At 35.1% G+C, this 16351-nt stretch overlaps 1 protein-coding gene across 2 annotated transcripts in view; it reads right to left on the bottom strand.

Annotated features, from left to right (window-relative positions):
* SLC12A7 (solute carrier family 12 member 7) overlaps positions 1-16351 on the bottom strand; it is a 115306-nt gene that overhangs the window by 27191 nt on the left and 71764 nt on the right. Inside the window, exons 18-23 of one of the 2 annotated variants that reach the window (XM_081323470.1) lie at positions 15837-16032; positions 11119-11288; positions 9421-9552; positions 6849-6956; positions 5322-5438; positions 1137-1318 (exon numbers count right to left, since the gene is read on the bottom strand). In XM_081323470.1, the coding sequence (XP_081179596.1) occupies positions 1137-1318; positions 5322-5438; positions 6849-6956; positions 9421-9552; positions 11119-11288; positions 15837-16032 (905 nt within the window). The remainder of the gene's footprint in view (positions 1-1136; positions 1319-5321; positions 5439-6848; positions 6957-9420; positions 9553-11118; positions 11289-15836; positions 16033-16351) is intronic. The other variant, XM_081323471.1, reaches the window with a different exon arrangement.

The raw sequence follows: 16351 nt of genomic DNA, 5'->3' as shown, positions 1-16351 counted from the left end.
ACTTTACATTGTATTCTATTCTATTCCATTCCATTCCACTCCACTCCACTCCACTCTACTTTACATTCTATTCTATTCTATTCCATTCTATTCCATTCCATTCCATTCTAAAGAGAGAGCCAATCTCTACACTTTGAAGTTGTCAAAGGACAATGTTTGCCCAGTGTTTCTGGGCAAATATTTGCTGTGTCTCATGAAGCAGAGATTCATTTTAGGATTGCCCCAGTGAAATTTCACATGAAGAATTGCCGAGGGAGGCAATTTCCATTTGGGTCATCCCAATAGGGCCAAGCTAAATGGTGAGAATATTGTTACATTCTGTCCTATGGATTGCCAGAACAAAGATGGAATGACGGACACACAAATGTCAAGCCTGTAATACAAAATTCGAAGCATGGGTACCATCCTGTTTGTTCACTCTCCAATATAATCTAGAGAATTGGTTACAGAAAAGGCCTTGGAGGGCTCAGAGTATCAAACTGGCTGATACTTGGGATGTTTCATACCTGGACTAAATTCCTTACAGAGAGCTCAGAGGTGTGCAACCCATCTAAAGAGGTAGTTAGGACATACGATGGGAAGAAAGGTGAATTTGTCTGCAATTAACCACCTACGGAAGGACTTCTTAACATAGGAGAAAAACTATCTTACATCTACTGAATGTTCAAAGAACAGCAACAAAGGTACTTCAATAGGGGAGACATCTTAAGAGGATCAAAATAGACAGTTGAGGTCACATCCATTATGTGATGCAATAGTTGGAGAGTAATAAGGGGGTGTGACTCTTATTAGGGAAGCAATCTTGTGTTCAAATGCCTGAAGTATATGGACAAACTGCTAATGTTCTGATTGTTAAAATGAAATTGCATCGATTAGTTGCACAAAACATGTGAAAGGCAAGTGTTCAATCACACAATTTAGTAAGTTCTAGATGAGGCTCTGTGCAAGTGTATAACCCATGTCGGTGAATTAAGAGTTATCATAAAGAATGTTAGGATAAAGAGAAGGCTGTATAAGCAAAAAGGAAAATAGAATAATTTACACTTTCAGCATTGAAATATACGATTAAGCACATTCACAAGCCTGGAACTCATCTGTTCTTAATAACTTCTTCTATTACTTAAGTAACTACTTACGGTTTCATACTGAAGATATCTTTGTAGCCTGGTGCACATGCTTCTTTATTTTTATGCTTTTCAGATACAAGTTTCTCTTTTGTCCAGGTCATCTGTACTTTTTCTGGGGCAACAATAGTTGTCTGTGATCTAACCATTCCTGTTCCATGGGATGCAGTGTTTCTGTCATGGATTAACTGAGCCTGGCCAAACATAAGCAAGCCAAGTAAAGATCAGCATTTTTGCCATGTCAGCTAATTCAAAACAGGCAGAGGCCTGTTCTTATAACATGTACTACTTGGGAATTAAGACTGGATTTTTAATTCGCAACAAGACCATTCAATATCTTGACTTCCCAACTGAAAACCCCCCTCTCTCTCTGTATGTGTGTGTGTGTGTGTGTGTGTGTGTGTGTGTGTGTGTGTGTGTGTATACACACATACGTGTGTATATACACATATACATACACATATATACATACACACGTGTGTGTATATATATATTATGTATGTATATTTGTGTGTGTATATATGTATATGTGTATGTGTAAGGGACGCGGTGGCTCAGTGGGTTAGGACGCTGAGCTTGTCGATCGGAAGGTCGGCAGTTTGGCGGGTCAAATCCCGAGTGCCGCGTAGCAGAGTGAGCGCCTGTTACTCGTCCCAGCTTCTGCCCACCTAGCAGTTCGAAAGCACGTAAAAATGCAAGTAGAAAAATAGGGACCACTACGGTGGGAAGGTAACAGCGTTCCGTGCGCCTTTGGCGTCTAGTCATGCCGGCCACATGACCACGGAGATGTCCTCGGACAAGCGCTGGCTCTTCGGCTATGAAACGGAGATGAGCACCGGCCCCTAGAGTCGGAAACGACTAGCACACATGTGCGGGGGAACCTTTACCTTTACCTTTACTATATGTATATGTATGTATGTGTGTATATACAATATATGTATGTATGTATGTGTATGTATGTATATGTATATGTATATATATTTGGGTTTTTCTAAAAGTAGTGTGGAATTCATTCTTCCATTTTGTTGCAGAGAACCAATAATATTGTGGCTTGACAAAATATATGCTATATAATAAATTTCAATATACAATAGGTGAAAAGTCTATGCAAAATAGCTTTGGAAAGACAAAATAATAATTTGCACTTACAAACATACATGCTTTCCAAAGAGTTTATATTGTAGGTTTGTCTTGCAATATCTATTCCCATCTACCACATAAATAATTGGGACAGCTACTATCATTATCATAGTCACATGATATGAACAGAGTCAATATTATAGTATCAATAATATCTAGCTGTTTCACAAAACTCAAATTGACATGACTATCTAAAAATCAGTAATTTCTTACTGATTTTTATCACTACTGCTTTATCTTTACTGATACAACTATAATGATATCAATATCAATAATAACCAATTGTATTCTATTTCAATCACAGGGGAATTGATCACTAAATTAAAAAAAATGGACTTACAATCAAAAGATTTACTGTTCAGCATTGGAAACACAAACATGCTTTAACTATTCAGCAGTTTGCAGAACTGATTAACATATACTAACCAAGGATGATTGTAATAAATCAATTTATTTCATATAATGTATCTCTATAAATATACATTTTGTATGTATATATTTTATGCTTTTTTATATAACTGTGTATTTTTCTTTTTTGCATTCTTTTAAAAACTTAAATAACCAATTATAAATCAATACTTATCTTTAAATTATATTTTTAATTATTCTACATACACACATCTAAGATGTCACGTGTTTTTATTATTAGCAATGCTTCTCTTTTGAAAGTTTGCTCTTTTTTCTAGTGCATTTAAAATCCAGGATAAGTCTTTCCTGTGCACAGAGAGTTCCCTTATTTTTCTCCTCTTCTTTTTCATCACTATATTTTTTATTTCTTTCATTAGAGCAAACTGTAGAATTGTTAGATTATAATCTATTTCAAGGGCATTTCCTTATAAAAGCGACTTTCATATTTAAATCCTATGCAGTGTTATTGAGAAAATAATGGATTTTTAAAAATGGAGTAAAAAACAGAATAATCATCATTTTTTCTTCCTTATCCTGCTAAAATGTTTGGCCTGTCAGCCAAATTAATTATAGGCTGAAGAAATTTGGGATTTTCAGTCTGAAGAAAAGATGACTTAGATTCGTGAAGATAAAGGGAAGGTAGCTAATAATTATTTTCCACAGCCACAGAAACCAGGATCACAAATAACTCTAAACTTCTTATTGTACGTTTCTGTAATTCTCTTTTTTGAGCGAGCAAAAGAGTGCAATCAATCCTCTATCACTGGCGTTTCCTCTAGATGGCACTGCTTTGTTTCATCACGTCATGCACATTTTAAAATCTGGCTGTATTCCATTAAAGTGGACTTTTCTTAGTACAATTTAGGTGTTAAATATATGCCAGATTTCAAAGGTTAAAATCTTTTTGAAGATCTTTAAAAAGCTTTTTGATCATCCCAAACAAGCAAGAGTATGTGGGAAAGAGAGAAAGAGACAACTGGTAGCAGACAGAGGTACAGAGGTTGGTCATATGGAAGGAAGGAAGGAAGGAAGGAAGGAAGGGAGGGAGGGAGGGAGGGAGGGAGGGAGGGAGGGAGGGAGGGAGGGAGGTGATAGCATTCTTTCTTTTTTCTCTCACACCAATTTGAACAGATTATCCCCTAAGGCACTATTCAAAGTATCACCAAGAATGTCCTGCAGCATATATTATGAAAGTCTACAACTTGGACTATAAGATAAGTTAGTAGGCAAGAGTATGAATTAATAAAAGAATAAAAACAGGTATGTAAATCAATACAACATATCAATGTGGTTCTTTAAAAAAATAGCAAGGCAGCCCTCTTTAATCAAGTGTTTTGTAGTTATCTTGAGAAGTGCAGTAAGGAGTCATTTCATTCAATGACATGTTATTTAAAATTTTGGTAAAAAAGAATTGTAAATTATCTCAGATGCAAGAGGACTTGTCATGATCTGAAAATCTTTCACATGAAACAATGGCTTTAAAGCACAATACATTACACATGGAAAGGAGATGATATCTACTGAATTCTACTTTGGAGATATTTTTTGTTATTCTTTTAAACAAACTATGACACAGAACCTACTAAAGGTTAACTATAGAAACAATATTCCATGTTGCTATGAACTAAGGATTTGCCCACACTTGAAGTGCCACTTTTTCATGTACTGCACTATAGCAAATTTGTTCTGAATGAGAATTTTAAAATTCAAAAATAAAAATATAGCCAACGCCTATTATTAAATTAAGAAATGGACAGGTTTCTAATTTCAAAGATTGTAATTTTACAAAGTAAAGAGGAGATGGTTATGTGAATTCTAATGGCAAATATAGAAAATATCTATGCAAATTCCTGCTTTTCCTCCCGTCTTCTGGGTTTTAAATGTTCAATCCAGCTCTTTAAACAGGACTCAGTATTACACTGGCAACTAAAACAGACTGCCTGTTTGTGATGTATATCTATCTATGGTGGAGAAAAATTCTATATCAAGATGTAATTGAAATAAAAATGGAGTAATCTGAGGTAATTTCCAGTGTGCATTAATATCAATAGTTAACATTCTTAAGCAAGTGTATTGAACAATATCCTACTAATAGGGTACTCCATCTTATTTAGCACTCCTTTTAACTGATCTGTTCTAGAATGATATTATAATTCAGGTAAGGCAATGCAGGATATATTCCAAAAGGTGATATGCAGTACCATACAATTTATGTGGAACATTTCTTCCTAAAAGATCTTCATCAATAAGCATACTTTATGTTGTAAAGATTAATAGCTAATGGATTCATTGAAGAGTTATTTCCCCCTTTATATCATCACAAACTCACGGAGTCAATGAACACTTACCAGAACAAAACCAAAGAGATGTAGTTATTCAGAACAAACTATTTTGTTTAGTTCTTCAATATAATTAAGATTGTCATGGTATTAATTCAAGAGTTAGCTATGGAAAAGCACTATTGAATGGTATACATTTTTCACAAAAATGTACTTTTATTCGTGGAAGGGGCACTCTCTACACGTAATGTTAATATCACTTAGTAAGAATTGGAAAAACAGGCAGTGGCAATAATTAGTACAGTTACATTTTAGAGAGGCACTAGAAGTGTTGTGATGGGAAGGGAACAACTAGGTGGGTATCTTCTACCTCTTCTTCCTGAATATCGTTAGGTAGCAGACTGTCTACCGCTTGGCCAATACCCTGTGGGCTAGAGCGGCTCTTTCTTCTGATTGAGCTACGAGATTCGTCAGTGATGCTCTGAATCTGAGACAGGAAGGCCACCAGGCACAACCAGCATACAGAAAAAGGATATTACATTAGACAATGAAATACAATATTTAATAAAAATAATAAAAATAAACCACAGCACATTTAAATATCAGATACCCTTCAACTCGGCAACGTAATCTTTAGCACATTCACTCACAGTCACATTTATTTACCCAATTTCTCAAAAAGGAATAAAATCCAATCCAATTATTTCTCTAGGCAGTTAGTGCAATGACCAAACACTGATTGGTTTCCAAAAAAGAAGAAAAAACTTTTTAAATTAAAGTTTAGTATAAGAAAATTAGTAATCATATACTAGAGTTTTACCAAGAGTGATATGGTATGGTTTCAAAGCTCTTTTGTATTTTATTTTCGTCTTAGGGCCCAGTTTATTAGTTAGATTAATGTGATATCATAAAGGGAAGGCCAAAATCAAAAACATATTCTCTAGGTATTTTAAACTAGTGATGTTATCTGTTTAAGTTATAAAACATCACAGCAAAGAAACTCATTACATATGAGCAACAGGATTAATGTCCCATATAATTAAAAAAAACTCTGGATTTTACAGTTTAATTTTTAAACATATTTCTCCAAAGAAAAAGGAGAGAAAATGCAATCAAGCAAAATTTAAACATGGACTTAGATTAAAGAATGGCAGTCTTAGATTAAAAACAGCTTTCCTTTTTCATTGCCAGCTTAGTCAACTTGATCCTTTTATTCCTAAAATTTGCAAAGGAGAATGTATGAGATACCTTGCAAAAATCCCAGTCTTGCTGGAGAAAAAACAAGTTAGCAGAGCTGCTAAGCTGAATGAAAAGTCTGCAGTAACATGACATGAATATAAAGACTGGAGTCCAATATTCTGAAAATGTTCAGAAATTTGCAAAACTAATTAGGTTAAAATAGTGGGTTCCCCCCCCATCCTCCCCAAAGTATAAAGGTTTTTGAAATTGTAAAATGTCTTAATAGAGAGGAAAAAAATGAGAGTTTTAAAACATGAAGGAGAAAAATCAGTATATTGATTAGAAATATTAAATTGCTTTTAAAGGGCTGAAAAGAACGGAGATGAAAGAATAAAGTCCTACCCTGAGATATTCTCAATAGCGTACTACTCTAGCCATCATTCAAAGGTTTTAAGATTCTAAATATTAACAATTTAGCATTTCTGAAAAAGTAATGGAACTTATTCCAAAGGAAATCAAATTAAATCTTGATAGAAACTGTGCTCAAGACTTTTCTATTCAAAGCATGCTGCATGTTGAATAACCGCTCCTCTTCACTGTAATAACAGATGAACTTGTCGCACTTATGATTCATAAAAGATTCCCGCTTGCGGGAATATCCAGAAATAATGTTCTCATTAACTAAAATGCTATTGCCAAACTAAAGAAAATTCATTACCTCCCTCTCCCTTTCATTCTTTGAGAGCTGCATTTGTTTTAGCATCTGAGATCTCTGCTCCATCACAAGAGTCTTCTCGTATGTAAAGGCTGAAATATCATTTTCAAACTGTAAAAACAAGTAAGTGTTAGTTACATTCAAATTCCAAGTATAATCTCTGATTTTATAATATACTGCAGCCCTTGGCAAAATTTGTACAGCTAGCTCTAAGTCAATAACAGCTGTTGGGACCAGAATTTCCACTGCTAAACTTGCACAGCCATAAAAAATGAAGTCAGGAGATCTTGCCACTTAGCAGTGGTAGTTCCAGCATTTTCATTAATGACCTCCTCTTGGCTTCTCCATTGGTTCTGCTTGTCAGAAGACAGCAGTGAACTTTGCAAATGGTGATCACATGACCATGGGGACAGCCAGAATGTCAAAGATCTGTTGTAACTACCACTCATTCAGTGGTGCCATAAGTTTGAACAGTCACAGAATGAGTGGTTGTTAAACAAGGACCACCTGTATGTGCTTCAGATCAGATTCAAATTTATATCTCCCAATTTTAAAGCATGTATTACTGCTTTAAGCATGTTTTTATACTGTAAAATAAGACGCTGATGAAGACATGGGCATCCTGATGCATTGTGATGCAAACTCTGGGAGGTATCAGATTCAAATTTATATGTGCCAATTTTAAAGAATGTATTACTGCTTTAAGCAAGTTTTTATACTGTAAAATAAGATGCTTACGCAGACATGGGCATCCTGATGCATTGTGATGCAAACTCTGGGAGGTTACCACAAATATGTAAGGGGTATCACTTGCATGCCCATGTCGTGTTGTACATTTTTTCATTTTAACAAAATTTTGTCTTGTAATAGATATGCCTGATGCAGAATGGTTATGTGGACATTAACAACGATGGGGAATCTGCAGTCCTCCAATCAATGCTGTGGGATACTGGAAGTTGTTTACAAAAGTCTAGAGGGCAACAGCTTAAGTTGCCTTGAAAAGGAAAGAACATAAAGTAGCATCTTGCCAATGCATTATTAAGTCAGTGGCACAGATGTCTATAGTTATGGGACAACAAATACATAGAAATAAATCCAGAAATATGCTTAACAATAATTCAGAAACAAAGATAGCACCATACCCCCAAAATCATGACCGCACTCACTCTATCATTTCACTACCAATGGCCGCTTCTAGGCACCTACAGACTGCTATATGTGGATCCTGGCCATCAAAAGTTATCCATCAAGAAGATGTTTTCAACTTTTAAAGTCAAACATTGTAAATCGAACATCTCTCATTTTATATTTAATATAACATTTTTTTTCCAATGAAACCAGTCTACGTCATCAGCAAAGGCACTAAAATACAAGATATGTCATCCTATATTGGAGCCTTGGTGGAGCAGTGGGCTAATGCCTCCTTAAGTAACACCAGCTGCCTGCAATTAGTGCAGGTTCGCATCCCACCAGGCTCAAGGTTGACTCAGCCTTCCATCCTTCCGAGGTAGGTAAAATGAGGACCCAGATTGTTGGGGGCAATAAGCTGACTTTGTAATAATGCCGCTTGGGTGTGTGTGAAAGCCCTAACAAGCAGGCATATACATAGAATGAAGGCTACTGCTAAGTTTGTAAGCCGCCCTGAGTCTTCGGAGAAGGGCGGGATATAAATGTAATAAAAATAAATAAATAAATAAAATATTGCATTATGATAATCAATGAAGACTTTATAGAAATGTACCAATTTCATGAATATTATTAAACTATCCAAAACACACACACACACACACACACACACACACAAAATGAAAGTTTGTATACCATTTTGATGAGCATCAGTATCAACTATCAAATTATCTCAAGTTTTTTTTTTCTTAAAGTTTAGATCTACTTACTTTGGGAAAGCCAAATAGCATATTTTGCACATACCCTGACTTAACATTGTACTCATCTAAATATGGGAGCAAGGTTGTCCCCTATTTTGTAAGTCACACCCACTCACTGCTTTTAGCATCCTAGATACCTTTGTTAAGAATTCCTTTCCTAGCTGTGGAGTAAAGAAAGAAAAGGAGTGGGAAGCCGCTGGCAGCTGGAAAGGACAGGTGCAAAGTTACATTGAATGGGATTCTTTATTTACACTGTGACCTATTCTGCTGTTACACAGTTGTTTGGTTGGATTTACTGTTCTATCCCAGTGGGTCTAGATTGACAAAGTGCCAGCTGTTTTAGTGCACTGCAGCTTTGGCTGAAGTGGAGAAAGGGCGGGAGATATAGATGAGAGATGTTTGCTTGGAGCACAAAGTCTCTTACCAACTTTCCCTAAAATCTAATGCTAAGAAAATGAAGTTCAGTCAGATTTAGTTCCAATTCATCCTACGTACTCTTTTAGGATCTACTTTGAAATTCAAAGACTCCTCCAACAATTAAAACTTAAAATCTGAACTTGCCTCTTCTCTCCAGAAGGACTTATTGTAAAGTGACCAAATCCTCCCACTGATCTGGGGAAAATCACACTTTTTTCCGCCTAAATTGTGCACTTTATAAATGCATTAATTGGTAACTGCTTAGACCTTACCATTTCAACAACTTCCACTTCAGCTTTAATTCGTAGATGGTATAAAAACATCTGAAGATCACTTTTCATCTGAATACTATTGTCATCCATCTGAGCTACAGTGAAGATCCGCATTCTACATTTTCTCCACACCTATAAAAAGGAAAGTATGCTGCATTTAAAAAAATGCAATTAATTTGACCACTACAGTTGTTGCTGGGAGATTGTTTTTAACTGAAAGCATCTGATATTTATGAAAAGATATAGCACTGCACATATAATATTTTGAACACACCACCATAATATAGTTTGTTTTTAGCTCAGCTTAAATGAACCCAGATGGTGTGGCTTAGAAGTTCATATTGTAAATCAGACCACAATAACTTATCCAATAAATAATTGTTAAAGGAATGCTGGTGGATAAGTGCATAATGTAAAGTCACCAGTGTTGTTAAAGCGTATTTTGAAGAGGTTCCCAGTTACAGTAGCTAATAGCGAGAGATGCTGGAAGGCATAGACACATCAAAACTAAATATTGCCTAATGTTCGTGTGAACTATTATGTGAATTAAACTAATAGTGCTAATGCCAAACTGTGTCATCTCACATTTAGGACTACCAGATTTAAACTGCAAAAATCTGGAGAATCACTAGATGCTAGCTGGTAGCAGAGAATAATCCAATCTAAATTATCATTTAGTTTTTATTGTCTAGGGCAGGGGTCAGCAACCTGAAACAGTGAAAGAGCCACTCGGAACCGGTTCCCTCACAAAAGGAAAAACTGGGAGCTGCAAAAAATGTGTGCACATGCACGTACATGCGCGCATGCGCAGAACAAGGTTTGAAGAGTGGAGCCAAGGCAAGATATGCACCTACCCTGCATATTTGAATTGATTGGTTGAACTTTTTTAGTCCCACTTTTTTTTTTTTTTTTGGACTGCACATGGCAGAGGACTGGGAGCCGCAGGAGACGGCTGAAAGAGCCGCATGCGGCTCCGGAGCCGCGGGTTGCAGACCTGTGGTGTAGGGTATTATCCCACCAAACTGAGCCCTTGGTAAGTCTCATAAGAAAGCCATCTCTTCATTCAAATTATTAATTTAAAATGTTGAAGAATTTAGGGGCCAGACCTGCATCTTATGGGACCACAACTGATACCTCACACCAGGTGGATGAGGAACCACTGATGAGCACTTCTTAATTTTCAAGTCAGTTACATTTGCTTAGTTGTCATGCATCTAGCCTACCCTTAATTTGGTTGTTAATTAGAATGTCAAAGGTTATTTTGTTGAATGTTTTGCCATGATACATGCTTTCCCACAATCTATTAAGGAAGTTACCCAATCAAAAACTGAGATAAAATCAGCCTGGCAACACTTGCTTATGATAAATCTGTGCTGATACATGCTAGCATTTTGCCATCTTCAGTAAACAGCTGTACATACTCTTTCTTGCTTTGAACATATCCTAAGAATTTTGTTGTTGTTGTTGTTGCTTTCACCATCACTTACCAAGCTCATTCTGAGAGTCACCTTTCTTGACTGCCTCTCTTCAGTTATGGACTATGTATAGCCAATAGTTTGATTTCTTGTCTCTCTTTTATCCTGTTTTTTGTTGTTGTTTTTAGATCTCTATGAGTCTGAAATAATATTACCTTCTTATATGTCAATAGCAATATATCTCAATCTTTGCCAAGTTTCCAAAGTAAAATAATGCTACTACCTTATGGTGTTTCAGGAGGAAAGGAAGCAACATAAGCATGCCACCGTCATGAACAATCCACCATATATCTATATTGCCCTCACTAAAACGTTCCTGATTCGTTGGAAACAAGTCTATGTTTTTAGCAACTAGTAGAGCTTGCTGTGCAGCTGTTGTTTCTCGTACAGTGTCTGAAACACAAAGGGTAATCGGTATTTTAGAGTTTTACTATTAATTCATGGGAAGCATTTCTAAGAAGTCTGAACTATAGCTCCTAACTTAAACAGAAAATAGTACATTGATGTTTTACAACATTTTAAATTTTAATTTTAAAATTATAACAAGCAGATCTGCTTTATATACCTTTTATACACCTGACAATTACTTAAACAAATGACTTTGTTTGCTTCAAGTGAATATCACATCAGAAGTATTTGATAGGAACATCAATAACAGACAAAATTGCTCTGAATAGAAATTTAGATAATTATTTGTGTAAGTAATGTTTAAGGATCTTAACAAGAATTAACATGTGCACTAGAAAGCATATAATAAGAACTGGTTACTTAGCTGTAACTCCAGTTCTCTAAGAAGTCATTTATTAATTCACACCTAATGGTTAGATGAATACACCAAAGCCTATTTGCAACGTTCTATAATTTTTTTGGTAAAAATCACATCTGTGTGCAACATATATAACCAGGTGTGGTTTCCACTAAATCCCTGGTAATGTGAGAGGAATGCTGAAGTCATTCAATGCTGAATAGAATTAGACAATGAGTTGTGTGAATAACCAGTTCCTTATCATTATCTATATACATATAGATAATGTACATAGCTTATTATCGAGTCTGGTGCTCATATGGTGACTGAACAAAGCACAGGTCTTCAATTCTCCAAGAATATAATGTCCATAATGAAGAATAAAAGCAGAATACTGGGCTCGTAACAACCTAAATAATTCTGATATTGTAATTATGGCCTTCCTTAAAGTGATCGAAGATCTGAGGAAGATACTGTCATCTAGCTAGATAAAAACAGTTTGATGTCTGCAATTTTCTACATGAAAAGATTTTGAGGAGAAAGACTCAGTCCCTTGAAAAACTCAAAACAAATGCCAATCCGTTTGTAATGATGTAACTTTATGACAGAGAAAACAACTTAAAAAAGATGATTTGGACTAGTCACCTGCTGTTCAAAAGGCTTTAACATTAGAAGCAGGGAAAGGTCCCAAGCAGGAGCTGATAGGGATACTAGTGGTGAACACAATCAAATATTTCCTAAAACTCTTTAAAAAGCATTAGAAAAGAGTTAAATAGTATCCACTAGAGGGCAAAAGAAAGACGTAGGTTTATGGAAATGAAAACCAAGCCACAATGCTTCAGAAGTAAAGGAAAAGCCAAAAGGAAAAACACTGAAGGGAACTGAATTTATTCCCTTCTTGCATAATCTGCAAAGGATCTGTACTTAGCTGCATAACAAGTTCTTAAGCAAGGCTTCCAAGACATTAGGAGGACCTATCTATGTGAACCTGAAGGGAAGTTATGGCCAAATCCTTCAAGCTGTAAGGGGAAAGATAGTAGACCAGTGCTTGGTTGCAGGTTATCTCAAGACGTAAAGATATTCTCACAGCAAGCTAGCTGCAGTCTGAGCTGCTGAGACTACTACATGATAATGAGGATTCAACTAGTTAATTTTTGGGAAATTTTTTCAAGGAGTCTGGTAGCAGAGGACCAGGGTGAAGAAGATACAGAAAAGACACATTCCATGAGAATAAAAAGTCCGAACAGTTCCTCTGCTTCCAATTCTGTGTGTGCCCCAAGGGAAACTAGATGACAGTCATTATTGTGGTGTTACTTGATCAACTGATCATGGCTGTATTCTGGCATGTAGATTGCAATAATAATAATAATAAATCATACAGATCAGCTTCCAGTTTTGCGCAGTAGCGCAAGTAGAGGGATCACGGGGCTCCACACCCTACAACCAATTTCTTTCTGTTTGGGGACCCTAAAAGGGCCTAATGTCACCCTGGAGAGATGACAAAGGAGGGAAGTCCCACCGATCATGGAGAGACGGCGGTCGATCTGGTTATTCAGGGAGAGCCCTCCAGAAACCAGCAGGCTAGCTTAACTCCAGAGTCTAGCCCAAGCTACAACAGCTGAAGCCCTAAAGCGCCATTTTAAGCTGACTGAAAACAATGTGATTGGAACTGGATAAGAATATTGATTTTCTCTCTTCTACTTGATAATTGATTTCCTGGGGGGGGGGGGAGCCACGAAGCAAAAAGCCTCCAAAAGTGAGGAGGGGGATTTTGGAGGGGGATTTTTCCCCACTCTCCTATAGACAGAAGCAGTGAATTAAACTTTTTATGGGGGACAGGAATATATTGAAATGAAATGAATATAAGACCCAAACCTGGACAAGTTTAAAATTGGTGGTATTTGTTAAGATTTTCTTTTTAAATCATGAAAACAGAAGAAAGCAATTGTTTATTTTGAAAACTGAAAAACGAACTGGTGCTGGATGAAAACATCCAACAGTAGTTGCTTCAGTATAGGAACTGGCAAAGTCCAGGAAAAGATAACTTGTTTTTGGTGACCTTAATGTCTTAATAACAGAACAATTGTGGCAAAAAAAGAAAACATTTTGGGCTATCTACAAAATGAAAATTATAAACTTTAGGAAAAAAACTTGACCTTTCTGGATTATAAATACCTACTCAATTGTGACTTTAAAGCTGTTTTCAGAGAAAGGAAAATCCTGATTTTTGGCTATCATGGAAAATCAGAGATCTGCAGAAAGAATATACCAAGAAAAAACACTTTCCAATAGGAAATGTATGCTATGTTGCAACTAATTCAAACAACACTGATCTCAAACCAGAAGGAAATTAAAAATAACTTTGAAAATAATATGAATACATCTCCAATTTAACTTTACAACAAAAACACTCTTAAAAAATAAAAATAGAGAGTGAGCAGATAAAACAGACAACTGAATATAAACCAGAGGAAAGAGTTTTAAAGATGGAACCTAACAATAGAAGGAAGTATGACTTAACCCAGGTGGAAAAAAAAACTTGAAGGAAATCTTGGATATGGAAAAGATAACTTATACTCTAAGATCACAGAATAAGTCTGAGGACAAGAAAAAAGATTCAACAAAATGGATTACAGAGCTGTCAGGAGAATTACGAGAACATGACAGACAAAAAATGATAAGAGAAATTAAGAGAGAAAGAAGGGAAAAGATTTTCAAGGAATACGAAGGGGCGAAACCTTCCCATAAAAACATCTTACTTGATTTGCCTTTTGTGCTTACAACATTTACAAGACTATGGGAAGACTCTTTGATTCAGCGGAACATACTGATCAGGAAAGATGTTTGACAAAAAAAAAAAGATAAAGTGAGAATTAAGAAATTAGATGGGACTTATCAGAGGGAATATTTAAAAATTAAACATCTGTTTGAATATGGTTAAATAGATTTTGGTTATAAATGAATTTTAGTTTAAGAGGGATGACCCCCTCAAGTAACATAGTAGATTTTTTCTTTTTTCTTTTGTTTTTTGACATGAGAAATATAAAAATGATGGGATGGTTTATATAAAAGAAATGTCTTAGATGCTTAAGTGTAATTGATCTTGAGAAAACTTTAATGGATAAAAATGTTTTGAATAGATCTAAAAGGTTAGATAATTGGATTTATTAAATGGAACATTTAAAGATTAAACTTATGTTTGAATATGGTTAAAAGAAGAGAAAAATTCTGTATATAAATGTACATTAGCCTAAGAGGGACATGTATTTTAACTAGTATACTATCTTATTTTTCTTTTCTTTTTAAGACATGAGAAAGGTAAAAGTGTTGGGATGGCCTGCATGAGGAAAAAGACTTAAATACTTAAGTGAAATTAACTTCGAGAAAATCTCAGCCGGTAAGAATGTTTTGAACATTGCGGGAAAAACAAGCTTAAACAATAATTTTGTAAACAGGGTCTATGATGAGGGATGATCAGTTAGAAAAGAAGCTTTATATTTAGGTGGTTATTACTTGCAGAAATAGTAGAAAAATGTCTATATTTAATTGTTATTTATTAAAATAATAAGAATTGTATTAATGCAAGGTGGGCAAAAAAGAATATTATTGGAAGAAGAGAAAATCAAGCAAAGCTACTATGTGGACTATAGAATTATAGAAACTAATTGTTATTGATTGTTTTTTAAATATAAACCCAGACATGCTGTTTACCAAATATTAAGGTGATTATGTTAAAAAAAATCAATGAAATATATTTTTTAAAAAAATCATACAGATCAATGCCTAATAGAAAATGTGAAGTCTAAAAGTGGAGTAGATTTAGTAATACTTTCTTGGCATCACCTGATATAATTTGAGCTGTTTAGTATTTGAATAGATCCCGGAAGGCTGAAAAAACTAATCATTTCGCTCTGTGTACAAATCACAGAGACTAAATATAGGAATCTCATTTTTGAAAGATTCTTTAAGTAGGAGTTTAACTCAGTAAAGAACAACTGCGAATGGGTACATAAATTTGTATACATTCAAGTGGATTATATCCCAACCATTAATTATGGTCTGTGAAATCCACTTCACTTTTGTTATTAAGCCATCAATTGCATGATACAGTTATCTTTGAAACTTTCGACATGATACAGTCAATTCAATAAATATAAATTATCAATCTACTCATATCAATTTTAAAAAACACATACCAACGAAGTTTTTCCAAGAGAATGTATTATTCGTCTGCTTCCAGGATTGAGGCCATGCCATCAAAACAGTATTATGTTTCATCCCCCCAAGACCAGCAGACTGAATCAAATGAGAGATTCCATCTCTAACACTGGGGGATATTATGATTTGGCAAAATCCTTTGGTTTTTTCTGCTCCCATTAAAGATCGAATATTCTTTAAGGGAAAAAATATAAATTAGGATAAATTCAGACAATAAAAAATGATGAAGAATCTTAATGCATTTTATGGATTAATAAATTTCTCAAGAAAGCTTTTGCTTGATACTTATATAATTTAAATGATCTGGCTAAATAAGAAGGAAAAAAAGTCACAGGCTTAATGAAAGAAACCTTTAAAGATCTAAAAATTAGGAAATGAATTACTGATGGACCAATTATCACCTTTGTTATCTGAAAATTGGATTTACTTCTTAAACAGGATGCAAATTTAGCAATTTCTATGAGTAAGAAAACAGAAGAAGACTAGGTGTAAT

Source organism: Vipera berus (genome assembly GCF_964194415.1).
Source record: "Vipera berus genome assembly, chromosome: 3".
Lineage (NCBI taxonomy): Eukaryota > Metazoa > Chordata > Lepidosauria > Squamata > Viperidae > Vipera > Vipera berus.
This window is presented reverse-complemented; position numbering and strand designations above follow the sequence as displayed.